Raw genomic sequence first — 15,130 nt, 5'->3', positions numbered from 1 at the left:
CACACACAAATCTTCCCCTGAATCTCCCATTTGTGTAACTGCTTCCTCTTATACACTACTTCAATGGTGAAATTTCACAAGATCTCTAATCTCACTCCCAACCAAGTGTCTTGTTTTTTTGTGATTAATCCAAATTCATTGTTACGAATATCACAATTGAATTGAAATTATGTACACGTATAACTACAACATAATGATAATCAAGATGGCCATATAATATGTAACTGAGTTAATGTTTCAGAGACAAATACAAGTGTGTAAAGTGTTAGATTTCATATTAGTATTTAATTTTAATCTTTTTTCCCCTCCTGTATTACACTCCATTTCTCACTTCTTTCTAAAATCAAGATTTAATTTTTGAAGAAAAAAAATGTCTGCATATGACCTAGATAAAAAATTTTCAAGATAGATGGAGACGGAGAGATTGTTCGTCGGAAGATGCCGAAGTTGCGAGTAGAAAGAAAGTGAATTAAAGAGGAGTGGTTAGATATGTTGCGGTAATGCCTACCAAAGGTTATGTAGGGAAATTTAATTTGATGGTGAAATTTAATGGTACACCGGTGAGGGACTTAATTGAACCCTCACCCTAGAATCCACCATCTTCTACAACAATTTTTTTTTTTTTTTTCAATTTTCAATATTTTTTTTTTAAATTTTGTAGGGACCAAAAACAATTTTTTTTACAGGACTAAAATCAAAATGACGTATATTTGCAGGGACTAAAACCATATTTTAACTTTTTTTTTTTCTTTCCAACTCATTAATGTTTTTTAACGAAACAAACATACAACAAGGAGTTCTCTGTTACAAACCAAAAAAAATGGTATAATCAATGGAGAGATTAAGAAAACTAGTAAACGAAATAGCATACACCAACAATCCCACTAAACTCTCACCACTTCACATCTCTCTTCTCCCTTTTCTTTCAATTTCTTCATCTTTCTACAAACTTGCTCTCTCACTTCGTTACTATCTTTACAAACACAACATCTTCTTCCATTTTCAAATCCACCGTTTACCAGTTCCTGTTATCAGTGTTGGAAATTTGACATGGGGTGGTAATGGTAAAACACCCATGGTTGAGTTCATCGCTCGATACTTTTCTTGTTCCGGAATTTCACCTCTTCTTCTTTCTAGGGTAATTTTTGTTACATTTTGTTTATAATTTTTGTTTTAGTGTTTAATTAGTATATTCTGCCGTGTAAGATGTGTTGTCGCGTCAACTAATAAATATAACAATTTATATGTTTTCATATTCATTAATTGACGTGTCCAAATGAAATAATGTAAGATGGAAAATGTACATGTGAAATATTTAATTTACTTGTTATGTTTGGATTGGTTTATTTAAAAGCTTATCTAATATCATAACCATTTATAGCTTATATCATATGTTTTCTAGGATGACTTATATTAAATATTAAAACAACTTATAGCTTATACGAAAACAGTTTGACTTTGATTTATCTCTTGGCATGTAAATAGCTTATGATAAGTATTTATATATGATAAGGGCTTATGCTAAAAACTGGAAATGTTAGATGTTTATCGAAAGAGAACCTAGAAGCATATTTGTTTTCCTGAGACGGAAATTTCAATTTTAAGAGAGAAACTGAGAAATCTAATACTTGGTAGCAGAGAATTCAACGAGTGAATGAGGTGAATGTGTTCTGGTGGAAAATGAGTGCTTGATTGAAGAAACTATGTTTAGTGTAATAAACTAGAACTAGATTCATTTTGCAAATGGCAATGTGTCTTTCGTTGAACTTCAAAGCCAGCTAAATACCAGACGGTGGTTACATTGTCAAAGTGAGAAAAAACATCGTAGGTTACACTCCGCTACCCCTCCCACATGATCAGAAAATTATTAACAAACTTAATAATGTAAAATGATAACATCAGAAGCTCTTGACATAATTGAAATATGTTAACATAGGGTGAAAACTAATACTCAAAGTCAAAATGTTATTCAGATGTTGCGGTAAATGCTGTGAAGTTCCTTTATTTGTGAGTGTTGGTCAGAAGGAGTATAGGTTCTTTCCATTTTTCAAAAGAAATGGAGAGATCCATTACTATGGTTTCGGGATGTATAAAATATATAAAGACATGTTTCCAAAAGAGTACAGATCCTCTCCATTTTTCAAAAGAAAATGTGAGCTCCATTACTAAAAATTTGGGTATATAAACATTTTTCTGTATTTTGTATAATTGGACTTTTATATAATTGTTTCTTTATACACTAAAATCATAATAATGGAGATGTCCCTTTCTTTTAAGAAATGGAGAGAGTCTCTTGCTCAATCAAAAGGTACCAAACTTACTGTTAAGATATGCTTGTACTCTTTTTTGTTTTATTGCAGTTTTCGGGGATAGGGTTATACAAAAATGCTAATACTTAAGGGTGGAAAATCTGAAATGAATTGCTTGCTAAGTGATAAACAGTTCATTGATTTGAATATATTGTTAGTTGTTCTTACAAATGTATAAATGATCACTTGGTATGATTATTGTCTAAATAGTGAATGCTATCAAGGCTAATTAGTCGATGGTACCTGTAGCATATAACCTTTGGTTATGGTTCATTTTCTTGATTTTGAATGCCCCAGCCCCCAAGTTATTGAAGATATTGACCCTCCATGTCAAATTCTAACTGAAGTACTCAATTTATGTTTTCAACGTTTTACTCAGCAAGTTGCTTAGCCTGATTCATTTCTATCCTCCTTTGGCAGGGTTATGGTGGTGGTGATGAAGTTAACATGCTTCAGAGGCATTTACTTGGAACACCAACTAAGTTTGGTGTTGGCGCAAATCGAGCTGCTGTTGCAAGTAGTTTGATCCAAAAATATGGCTACATTGATATTCGCAACAGTTCATTGTATGAGAAGCAAAACCATGATCAGAAGGCCCAGAATTATCTTGACTCAGAAAAAATTGGGGTTGTAGTTCTTGATGATGCAATGCAGGTAACAAACTCTCCCCCACACTATCCTTATTTGTTTTTCCCTGTATTAATGTACTGTTTCACGATTTACTTTTTAGTTACTGTTAGAACAGCAACCTCAGTTTAAGAGAAAACAGATACGAAAATAAAATAAGCAAACAAAGAACACATGATATTTGATCATGGAGTTCGGATAATTGTGCCTACATTTCCGACTGCAGAACACCTGCAGTATCTTTCTTTTATCACTGAGATTTTTGAATTTATAGAGTACAACTTGTATTTAAATAGTACGATCCAATTTACAACGTCACCCCTGAATTGTAGCACGGGGGGATTCACTCCCCACACCCCTCCAATTGCAGCCCAACAATATCGCCTCACTCTAGTGGCCTGCCCACTTTATGTCTTCATTAGTAAACCATGAACCATATCCAACAGTTACGATCTTGGAAAACAGCTAGTGCCTACGATTTTGATATGATCATTGGTCAATTAGTTATGTTCATTATCATTTTGTTAGAGCTACTACTGGTGACTTAAGTGCATGGAATCTAGTTTTTTTTTTTTTAAATATTCTTTGACATGGCATGTACTCTAAATCAAACCATTCATATGCAAGGTAGCATTGGAGTTTATGGCGAGATTTGGATATTGTGATGGTCAACGGATTAACTCTTTGGGGTAACGGTAAACTACTGCCACTTGGACCTTTAAGAGAGCCTTTGACTGCACTCAGACGAGCAGATGTAGTTGTAATCCATCATGCCGACTTGGTATGTTAATATGGTATTCATTGTTCCGCTTTAAAGAAAACAATTTGTAATTTTTTTTTTGTGGCAAGTTTTCTTCATCAGTCAGTATTTACTTATATATAGGTGGCATGCCTGTATGCAAATTTATAAAACATAACATCATTTTGAAAATTGTGATTTTGGAGATTCTCAGGTTTCTGATCATGTTGTCGAGGATATTGAGTCAATGGTCCAGAAAATTAAAAAGTCTGTTCCTATTTTCTTCACAAAAATGGATCCAACTTACTTATTTGAGTTGGGAAACATCAATTCTAAAATACCATTGACGGCTCTTCACGAAGCTGCTATTTTATGTGTTTCTGCTATTGGTTCTGCAGATCCTTTTGTGAAGCGGATTCAAGAGGTATTCCTTCCTAATCACCTCCCATGAACTAAATAGATTATATATTTTTATAATCATTGGATATCATTCTAAATACAAACATATTAAATGACTATCTAATTTTCACATGTTAAAGACTATCTACCATTTTGTTTTAAATCATAAAATTCTTTGAATTGGAAGGATACTGATAGAAGTGAAATTATTTGATTCTAATATGTATCATCTCGAAAGTGCAGATGGGAGTGCTTTATGTTGATCGAATAGATTTCAGTGATCATCACATATTCCATTCCAAGGTACATTTATCTTTCCTGAACTAAATAATTTGTTGACCGATTCCAAGATCATATTGAGTGCTGCATATTTGTGCCTTGTGTTTTTATTAATTTTGAATATGTGGTTTAGTTTTACATTGACTAAACTGATAATATAGTATATTCAATTAATCCAGGACATTAGTATGATCAGAGCCAAACTTAAAGAACTTGAGAGAAAGTTTGGTTCCAAACCATCTGTTGTAATAACTGAAAAGGTAATTAGACTTGCTTCCACATTTGTGTTGTTGATAAACGAAATTTTCCATATATAAGTATGTATCTTCCCTATTCATAACCGCTTAATTTATCTTTCCTCTTTGCAGGATTATGATAGGGACCCTGAGATTCTTAAGCAACTTTATCCATTTAAAACCTTTGTTCTGTGTTCCACATTGAAGGTTTTGCCATATAAAGGAAACAATGAAGATAGCTTTAAGAAATTTCTAAAGGACCAATTGAAATTAAAATTTTCTGCAGCAGATTAATCTTAACTTCTTGTAATGTTTGAATCGACGGTGAGTTTGTCATAATTATGGTGTACTATTGTGATTTTAGTAAAAACTACATTTCGTATCTTCGATAAAAACACAGTGCCACCGTAATTTCTTAAAAATTAATGTTACTGTGTTGCTGTTATTTTGTCAAATTAACCGTGAATCAAACATACATCAAGTTGCTCCAAGTGAAACTCCTTGTCAGATGGATTTTATATATTCCGGAACATACCCATTTCAAATTATGCTTTTCAACATAAAATCAACTCAACTTTTTTATACTCCACTCAATTTAACAATACAAATTCAATCAATTTAATTTCCCTATCCGTGCAACATACACAAATATATCCTCTGCTTTACGTGAATGAACAACAGACACGTGGCAAAAGAAATAAATAATCAACAAGAAATATCTTTTCCCTTTTAAATGCACTTGCCAAATGGGTTGGTAAGTGCATAATAATTACAAAGCTTACATCTATACACCGTTTGCCACATAATAATTACAAAGCTTTTGTGTTCAAATTGCTTTACACCACCGTTGCCTCTCCTATTCATTCAATTAAACCAAAAATGTACAATGCACTTCATCATAATTATGTGTCTACTTCCCCTTAACTTTACTACATCAATCAACATGATCATAACTTAGCTTACCGACTCGCAACCTATGTAGCACCGATATTTTAAATTGAAAGCATGTTCGAATGTTTGACACTCATACTTACAATTTTACGTGAGATCAAAACCCAAACTCGCTATATTTGTAGGGACTAGAAACATATTTTAGCCTCAACATAATTATGTGTCTACTTCCTGTTAACTTGACTACATTGATCAACAAGATCTGAACTTAACTTACTGACTCACAGCCTATGTAGCACCAATACTTTATTTTGAAGGCATGTTCGACACTCAAATTTACGATTACATACCATCTTTTTTAATTACTTAAATTATTATTGGTGTCTACGAATCATTAAATCATTGTTGAATCAAGTGTGTTTCATGGCTCACACACATATCTCTCAACCGCTTTCTCTATTGACAGTGACAGTATACACATATAGCATCACAATAAATCATGTGGGTTGATAATAATATCTAGAGAGTACCCTTGGCTCCACTATCTTTAACTACTTAGCAAGCAAAATTCTTTTCCCCACCTATCTTTCACATAAATTCAATTAAATCTCTAACCGACTCTTTTCAACCACTACTACACACTACAAAGACAAAAAAAAAAACACAAATCAAATCATAGTATACTCATTACAAAACAGACAACTTAGGTATGATGAGATTGAGAACTTCATTTCTCTTTATCTCTTTCTTCATCTTAAGTTTAGGATTCTTAGAAGCTCAAAAGGTTCCTGCTGTTTATGTGTTTGGTGACTCACTTGTTGATGTTGGAAACAATAATTACTTGAATGATACCTTTGCAAAAGCTATTTTTCCTTACTATGGTATTGATTTTCCAACTAAGAAACCTGCTGGGAGATTTTGCAATGGCAAGAATGCTGCTGATTTGATTGGTAACTCTTTCTTTAATATCATTGTTAGCACTTTTCTTATTCAACACACAACTTAATTAATTGCTTAAAGCATAAACACTTATCATACAAGTGTTTGTGTGTAAATTAGTTCTTTAACGAACTGTTTTCATAAACTATCTTGGATAGCTTATCGATACAAGTCGAAATTACTTACGGACATGTCATAAGTTGTTGTTTCCATATGTTCTCACATTTTTGTTTGCTGCTACTGAATGCTAAGTTAGGAAGCTAGGGAAATTGAACCACTCGTTAGAATTGGATAAAATTTACTGTTTTATTAAATATCTTCCTTGGACAATTTATTTAGCAACACTTTTGGCATATATATACCTTGTTTTCTGCCATGTTTTTCTCAATGGAAGAAAACTCATGTTTATTGGATGATTCCCACAAACCATGAAAGTGGACATCACTATTGGAATCTGACATATATGTTCTCATGCGTGCACTCACTTTAGAAAAGTTCATTTTGGTAAAACATATGCTTTAGCTTTATGTTATGTGAGAAAGGAAAGATTGAGTGACACTTTAGAAAAGATTGTGCAGTACATCATGGACCAGAAGTAAATATTAATAATGATAATATAAGTGATATTTTCGTAATATTTGCATTAAATGAATGATTGTTACAGCTGAAAAAGTAGGCCTTGCAACTTCACCACCATACCTCTCTCTAGCATCTTCTAAGGTAAAAAACAAGAATGTATCCTTCTTGAGTGGTGTTAACTTTGCCTCTGGTGGTGCTGGAATATTTAAAGGCATAGATCCAAATTATGTAAGTGCAGTTCTAATTCTTTCTTTTCTTTTCTTTCACCAACTTTGCTTTTGTGTTTGTAAAATAAACATGGGGTCCAAAATGCAATTTTGTGGTCTATTTCAACATGGCCAAAAAGGGGAACCACTCATGTGAGTGACATTGTGGTGGGAATGTCACATGACATTGCCCAACTACAATGTAACATGTGGCTTTTTCATCTTAAAATAAAATAAAAAAGTCTTGTGAAAGAGAAAGAAGAAACCAAAAAAAAACTATGTGTCACATTCTGGTTGGGCAATGTCATCTGACATTCCCACCACAATGTCACACAAGTGGTTCCCACCAAAAAGTGAGGCCTTAGGCTGACCCGCCGCAGTCAAGTGGACCAAACTGAAAAAACAACCTAGATTGGCCTAGACTGAGTCATGTCCGAGCTTTTAACAAAGATATTATTTCAATTTTCCAAAAAAATGCACAATAGTTGCGTTCAGATTAACCCAGCGGGTTAAAATGACCCAATTATATATGGGCTGTGAAACACACCGCCCCATCGAACTAGGTCATTTAATTGACCAAAATTGACAGCTCTACTTATGGACAATGAAGTAGGGCTAAATACACGAGCTCCACTTTTGAGGCAAAAATGAAAGTTCATGACAAAAAAAAGATAAAAGATACAATCATACAAAGCAAAAAGAGCCAAATGCAGTAATAGTAGTTATCCCTTAAACTCAAAGTGATTAAAGAATGGAAAAATTTCTCCCAACTGGTGACATTTTTTTGTAGATGCGATCAATACATTTAACAGAGCAAGTGGACTACTATTCACAAATGTATGAAGAATCGACAAAACAAATAGAAGTATCAACACTTCAGAAACACCTCTCAGAATCCATCTTCTTTGTTGTGATTGGCAACAATGATATCTTTGATTACTTCAATTCAAAGGATCTTCAAAAGAAAAACACCCCACAACAGTTTGTCAAATCCATGGCTTCTTCACTAAAAGTGCAACTACAGGTAAGCACAATGGTAGTATAACATTTACTATAGTTCTATATGTATAAGAGCACGGTTCTAAATTGTGGTTGCGGTCGTGATTGCATCAACACTGCAAACTTTGATATTGCGGCAAAATGAAAGTAAATGCTACCGTAATTGAGCTGCAATGTTGTAGCCGAAATCTCTAAAATCTTTATATTGTGTCCGCATATTTAGAACTATGCTAAGAAGGATCAAATTTTGATTTTATTTGCATCCATTTTCAATTCGCTATGGTAACTTTTTGGCAGAGATTATACAAAAAAGGTGCAAGGAGATTCGAGATTGCTGGCGTGGCTGCAATCGGATGTTGTCCTACATTGAGGCTTAAGAACAAAACAGAATGCTTTTCAGAAGCCAACTTATTGTCTGTTAATTATAATGAAAACCTTCACTCCATGTTAAAGAAATGGCAATTAGAGAGCAAGAACTTAAGTTACTCATACTTCGACACTTATGCTGCCATCCAAGACCTCATTCAGAATCCAACTTCTCATGGTATTATCACATTCTCATGTATCTCTTTATATCATATGTTTAAAAAAATTCTTATCTTCTTATATCCATTTTTTCAGGATTTGTAGATGTGAAAGCTGCATGTTGTGGAATTGGTGAACTGAATGCTGAAGTTCCATGTCTACCAAGTGCAAACATTTGTACCAATAGACAAGACCATATCTTTTGGGATTCAGTCCATCCTACTGAGGCAGTAACTCGCATAATTGTCGATAGACTTTATAATGGACCGTCACAATACACATCTCCTGTTAATATGAAAGAGCTACTTCATGTATCAATTGCCAAATCACTTAGTCCCTTTACATTTTTCATTTTATTGAGTTTGTTGGTTACTTGTTATCAAACAAAAACAAATTAGAAGAAGGATAAGAATTACCAAGAGAAAAGTGTAGCAGAAGATATATGTTAATCAACAGAAATATAGAATCAGATGATTGTAAATGAATATATGATCATTTATTCATTTTCATCATCTTTTTCAATCAAATTCAATTTGTTTCTTAATATGAAGCTTTATGAGTATTGCAGTTACTCTCTATATCTCTTATGAATATGATTTGGAGCCATGACACCCTATAATCAGTAACATTAACTATTGGTTGAAAATAAATAAAGGATCATATGTTTCATGTGTTTGATAAATTAGTCAAACCAGTGAAGAATTGATTGTAAAGTGGAGCATTGTTTACCAAAATAAAGATTCATAATGTGATGTTGAGGCCATTATAATGCTGTTAGCAAGAACGTTTACAAAACAATTTTAGTATAGATTTGCATTAGTCCCACATCGTTAAGTTTTGAATGAATAATTTGAAGTATGAGATATAAAAGAAAAGTCTGTGGCACTAAATAACATACTTACCTGGATGGGGTCAATGGGTGATCAAGAATGTTCATGGCCTAGGCAAGTGACCTCCATTGCACTTAGGAAAGGTGCTAGCCTAAGGTCTACCCAAGTGGTGGAGCCTACATCATAATTTGTTGCAGCGGGGCTTGCGTTCGCGCAGCCCTTCCTTATTTAGTCAATTTTTATTTTATTTTTTGTTTTGATAATTGATTTTTTTTTTTTAATATTGAAAATCAAATGGAAATTCTCTTGCATGAATGGAAAGATCTTGTGAAATCTTAACTCTTCAAAATAGAAGGCCACTTAGGAATCTCTTCCTTGGCATAGAGGGTTTGTTTGTCCCGCTATAAACGGGGCCTATAACACTACAAGATCTCAAATTTTAATTATAAAATAACAAATATAATTAATTAAAAAGGTGTTACACATGCTCAACTTTTCACTATTTCATAAACAAAAATCATAAGTAAAATAGTTCATCAACTCCAAATAAAATAAGTTAAGGTCTCAACACCATAATAAAATAAATCGTAATTCCAAAAATCAACTCCAAGAAAATATAAACCAAAAACGACGAAACCTTCGACCATAATGTTACAGATCAGAGCACGCAAATCATCTACATAATTTTTCCTAAATAAAATAAAATGGAAGAAACTTCCATCGCCACCTTCCAATTACAAAAATCAATTACAGAAACTTCCCTTCATTAACATTAATACATGATTTGAAGATAACATGATTTGTGTTTAAATACATTCATATAAAAATAAGTGAATCCAGTATAAATTTATATGTTAAAATCAATTACAAAATAAAAAACTAAATCTTAGTTTTAAATAAAATCAACTTTTGGGATCCTGTTGTCGATCAAATCAAGTCCCTCATGTCTAGTTGGAAAAGCATACATCTTTCTTTTGGTGGTCGTCTTGTTCTCCTTAAGTCTGCACTGACCTCGCTTCCTGTCTATGCTTTTTCCTTCTTCAAAGCTCCCTCAGGTATTATTGCTTCTATTGATTCTCTTTTACTTCGTTTTTTTGGGTGGGAGTGAGGAAAATAGAAAAATATCTTGGATTAATTGAGAGTCCATTTGTGTGGATAAGGAGGTTGGTGGTTTAGGGTAAGGAGTATTAAAAAGATTAATGTGGCTTTGTTGGAGAAATGGTGTTGGAGGATGTTGGTGGACACAGAGGGCTTTGTTTTAGACTCTTGGCCGCTCGTTCGGCTTAGAGAGAGGGCGTTTGTTGGCTGGGGGGCATGAGGGTTCGGTGTGGTGGAAAGATATTGTTGGCATCAGGGATGGTGATGGTGCGCTACATAGGTTGTTTCCCAATAACATACAACTCAATGTAGGTAATGGTGCTAACACGCTTTTTTTTTGGTGGATAAGTGGGTCGGTGATGTACCCCTTAGCGTTCGTTTTCGTCGGTTATACGATTTATGCGAGGATAAATTGTGTACGGTGGCAGAAATGTTTACTAAGGGGTGGGAGGCTGGGGGTGAGGCTTGGAAGTGGCGGTGGAGTTTGCGGGCTTGGGAGGAGATGTTAGTAGAGTGTAGGAATTTGTTGTTGTCTGTTATGTTGGAGGTTGACAACATCGATGTGTGGAGGTGGATTCTAGACCCGGTTGTTGGGTACACGATTAGTGGGGCGTACCGACTTCTCACTACGAGGCCGCTTCCTAGTGTACATGTCCCCGAGGCTCTTTTATGGAGGAAGGAAATTCCATTGAAGATTATTGTGTTTACTTGGAGGTTGTTTCGATTTCGTTTGCCTACTAAATCAAATTTGTATCGTAGAGACATTATCTCATCTGAAGCTCAGTTGTGCGTGGCTGGTTGCGGTTATCAGGAGAGAACCATCTTTTTCTGTCTTGCCCCTTATTTGGTCAGCTATGGCATATGGTGCGAAACTGGCTTTGTTTTACTTTGCAATCATTATAATATTGTTGATCATTTTTATCAGTTTGTTACTATTTCTGGTGGCGCTAAATCTAGGTGCTCTCTAATGCATTTGGTTTTGTTTGATTTGGAAGGAAAGAAATGACAGGATTTTCTGTGGTAAAGAGAACTACCCCGTGCAGCTCCTGGAAAAGTAAGTTACTTTCTTTTTGGTGGTTTAAAACTCATCCGTTAGTCTTTCATTATAGCTTTTAGAATTGGTGCCAAAACTCATTCTTATGTGCGGGTATTGGCTAATTAGTGCTATATGTCGTTGAAATACTGTTGTAAATTTTGGCTTTCTTCTTTGTTACACCTTATGCCGGGAGGATAGTCCTTTGATTATTTTTATCATTTTGATTTTTTAAAAAGAAAATCAATTTTAAATACAAAATAAATTTTATTTAAAACAACAAAATATATTAGGGTAGTGTTAACTTATGTGCCCTTAGAGCACATGTTAAGAACCCAAAAGAAGAAATATTCTCTAGACTTTTATGCATTCAATTTATTAAAAAGTGAGAGATTAAATAAAATACACACATTCCAAAAAATAATTTTTAGGTGGATTCTAAGGTCAGGGCACTACCAAGTCCCTCTCCGGTGGACCACTTTGAATTACAATTAGGAGCCACTTGATTAATTGAGTGTATGGATCTAATTATACATTGTACACACTAGATCACACATCTTTTTTCAACTTCTCTTCTAGCTTATTAAAAAAAAACTTCCCCTCTCTCCCAAACCTCCATACCCATCGTCACATATTCCTTCCCTCCTCCTTTTGTCACACATTTATATTTTATGTGATCATGTGCTGACGTTTCCTACATGGGTTTCATTACATTATGCCTCTTGATTTTTCTTTATTTATTTGTATATTTGATGCAAATGGGTTCTTTAATTCATTTTACTGTAAAAGAAATAAATTAGATTGAGCAATGCTTTTGTTTCTATGTTTCAATTCTTTGTTCAACATCCCCATTGTAAATAAGAATTGTGTTCCTTGTAAAAATTTAAAACTTTCTGTTTCATGAAGAAAATAAACTTGTAAACCAAAATAAAAAACAATGAAGATTGAAAATGGCCCTTAGAAAAGAGCGCTTAGACATGAAAATTATCTCAGGCAAATCTTGATAAAATGGTGTGATGACTGTGTTATGAATCATAATTGTTCTTCAAAATTAAGATAGTGAATCAAAAGAGAAAATCACATAAATAATCATATTTGCAAGAAAAATAAACAAAAACAAAGGATCTTGATGTTCATGGACATTCTCATGGGTGGTTTCAGTGTGAGAATAGAAAAGGAGCATGAAGTGGCTAGATGGTAAATATATAGAGAGGTAATCTTTATCTTTATTATATATATTTGCGCTATTTTTTTTTTTAAAAGTACACGTGTCATCCTAGAATTTTTAGGAACATTTAATGTTGTTCTGATCTTTATTATATATATTTGCACTATTTTTTTTTTTTTAAAGTACACGTGGCAAGCTTATATTCTCCATCCCATTTAATGTTTTCATATCATCCAATCAAAATGGATTATGACACATTTATTTTATATCAACCAATAAAAAGAGGATCATGACTCATTTGTTTTTCATGAGCCAATCAAAATGAATCATGATATGATTTTTTTTTCTATATATAGACAATTTGTTTTTCATTATTTTCATCTATCTCTTCCTCCCACAAAAACTCATTGATTTCAACCCCGTCCTCATTTCTTTTATTTTTTTATTTCTTATTTTTTTTAATGTTTTGTTGTTTGTTTAACATTTCTTATTCTTAGGTTATTTTTTATTGTGATTTCTTATGTTGTTGTTTTCTTATTCATATTCTCTTTTAAATTTTCTTTTCGTGATTATATGTTCTTTGTTTTTTACTAGATCTTTAGTTTTAATATGGAAGTCAATTAAGAGAAAAGAAGAAATGCATCACGTATCAATTAGAATATGTATGAAGGATTTCTATTACCAAGTTTAAATCTAACCAATTTCATCCCCCCTTTTCTTTTATTTTAATCTCTCAATTTCAACTTTTTCTATCTATTTATTATTCTTTGGTTAACATTTCTTATGTTGCTGTTTTACTTTTAATATTTTGATCTTTTATATTTTCTTTTGTCAATTATATTCTATTTTTCTTTTCTTTTTTTAACTTTATAATCAGTCGATAGACAAGAAAAAAAAAAGATTCATATTTTCACAAAATTGGTTGAATGGATGACTTTGAAGTGGAAATGATTAAAAAAATACATGATATATTTTCTATTATATTTTATAAATCATTCATGTCGTGAATCATTCTTCTTCTACTCATATATGTTTAATGTTTTTTCAAAGTTGCTTAATTTGTGGGTATGAAATGGTGAACATACTTTCTAAAGTTTCAAATTCAATCCCGTCATTTAAATAATTCTTATTCTACTCCATACATTTAACAAAAATGATCATTTTTTTTAAAAGGAAAAAAATGATCAATTTAATTATTTGAAATCATACATAAAATTAAAATAGAAAGTGATGAAAAATAACAAAATTAATATTCAAATTCAAACAACCGTTTTCAATGTAAAAAAACACCATTTTTCTATCAATATTTCAATTTATCTATCAATTATTATACACGATTAAGAGTTTTCCTACAATTATATTAATGGCTAATGGCTTTTCTAATCATTAAAATTTCATTTATTTTACAAAGCACACTTCAATTATCAAATTATTATAGTAATTAATTTGCAATTATACTGTCATTATGATTTGCCATTTTTTTACATAATCCTCTAATTAATTTCCATTGCTCTTAATACAACTTTTTTTTATTTCTAATATTATTATGTAAATTTGTTAGTTCGCGCATTGTTAGGTTTTGGTTTGTCCGTGATGTTAAAAAGTGACAAACCATCATTTTGATTAGGCATGGTGTTGATGGATATATACAAATATTTTTAAGAAGATAAATATATCAAGTCCATGAGTAACTTTTTGTAGAAACTCTACATTTTAACCTTTAACTTGAATATCAATTAATAACTATAGATTACTTCATTCGTCCTTAAATGTCATATGACATAATTAATGTAAGATTTTTTCGCTATATATAAACAATTAGTTTTTCATCATATTCATCTTCCTCTTCATCCCAACTAAATAAATAATAATAATTGTATTGTTATTAAAAAAAATTAAAACAAGAAAATGTGTTTCCTTTTTAAGGAAACTGTGTGAGTTCGATGAAGAAATAAATCATATTTATAGGATGTTCTTCTAATTAGGTTTGAAACATATGAAATGCTAAAAAAAAAACTAATAAGTATAAGTAGTATTAACAAAATTAAAATCTAAGGAATGATAGATAAATTCAATATATTATACTAATGAAAAGTAAATAAAGATTAATTTTTGTAAAAAAATAAATAAATAAAGACTAATTTACATGTATGCGGTTTAGTTTGATTTTAAAAAATTAATTCAAAATGTGATCTGATACGAGTGGTTTACGCAAAGAGAGATGTTAAACTTTACGAATGTGTTCCACACGAAATTTCAATAAAAATGACGAA

General features: G+C 32.2%; 2 protein-coding genes and 1 non-coding gene across 3 annotated transcripts; all 3 read left to right on the top strand.

The window, feature by feature from the left end:
- Window positions 1-785: 785 nt before the first annotated feature.
- LOC11424620 (probable tetraacyldisaccharide 4'-kinase, mitochondrial) lies at window positions 786-5,011 on the top strand. Its single transcript, XM_003600088.4, has 7 exons — window positions 786-1,138; window positions 2,730-2,963; window positions 3,568-3,717; window positions 3,890-4,099; window positions 4,318-4,377; window positions 4,533-4,613; window positions 4,722-5,011. Exons 1-7 carry the CDS (start codon window positions 833-835, stop codon window positions 4,881-4,883), a joined length of 1,203 nt encoding a protein of 400 aa, XP_003600136.1. The 5' UTR covers window positions 786-832; the 3' UTR covers window positions 4,884-5,011.
- A 1,038-nt stretch (window positions 5,012-6,049) lies between these two features.
- Window positions 6,050-9,299, top strand: LOC11421727 (GDSL esterase/lipase At5g55050). Its single transcript, XM_013604357.3, has 5 exons — window positions 6,050-6,430; window positions 7,084-7,226; window positions 7,995-8,228; window positions 8,501-8,747; window positions 8,825-9,299. Exons 1-5 carry the CDS (start codon window positions 6,190-6,192, stop codon window positions 9,124-9,126), a joined length of 1,167 nt encoding a protein of 388 aa, XP_013459811.1. The 5' UTR covers window positions 6,050-6,189; the 3' UTR covers window positions 9,127-9,299.
- Window positions 9,300-9,622: 323 nt separating this feature from the next.
- Window positions 9,623-9,782, top strand: LOC112420594 (U1 spliceosomal RNA). The gene has a single exon (XR_003010767.1). It is a non-coding gene; the product is annotated as a U1 spliceosomal RNA (small nuclear RNA).
- Window positions 9,783-15,130: the final 5,348 nt, after the last annotated feature.

The sequence above is a fragment of the Medicago truncatula genome, chromosome 3 (assembly GCF_003473485.1).
Source record: "Medicago truncatula cultivar Jemalong A17 chromosome 3, MtrunA17r5.0-ANR, whole genome shotgun sequence".
Classification (NCBI taxonomy): domain Eukaryota; kingdom Viridiplantae; phylum Streptophyta; class Magnoliopsida; order Fabales; family Fabaceae; genus Medicago; species Medicago truncatula.
Note: the sequence above shows the minus strand (reverse complement) of the source record. Positions and strands in the feature narration are given on the sequence as shown.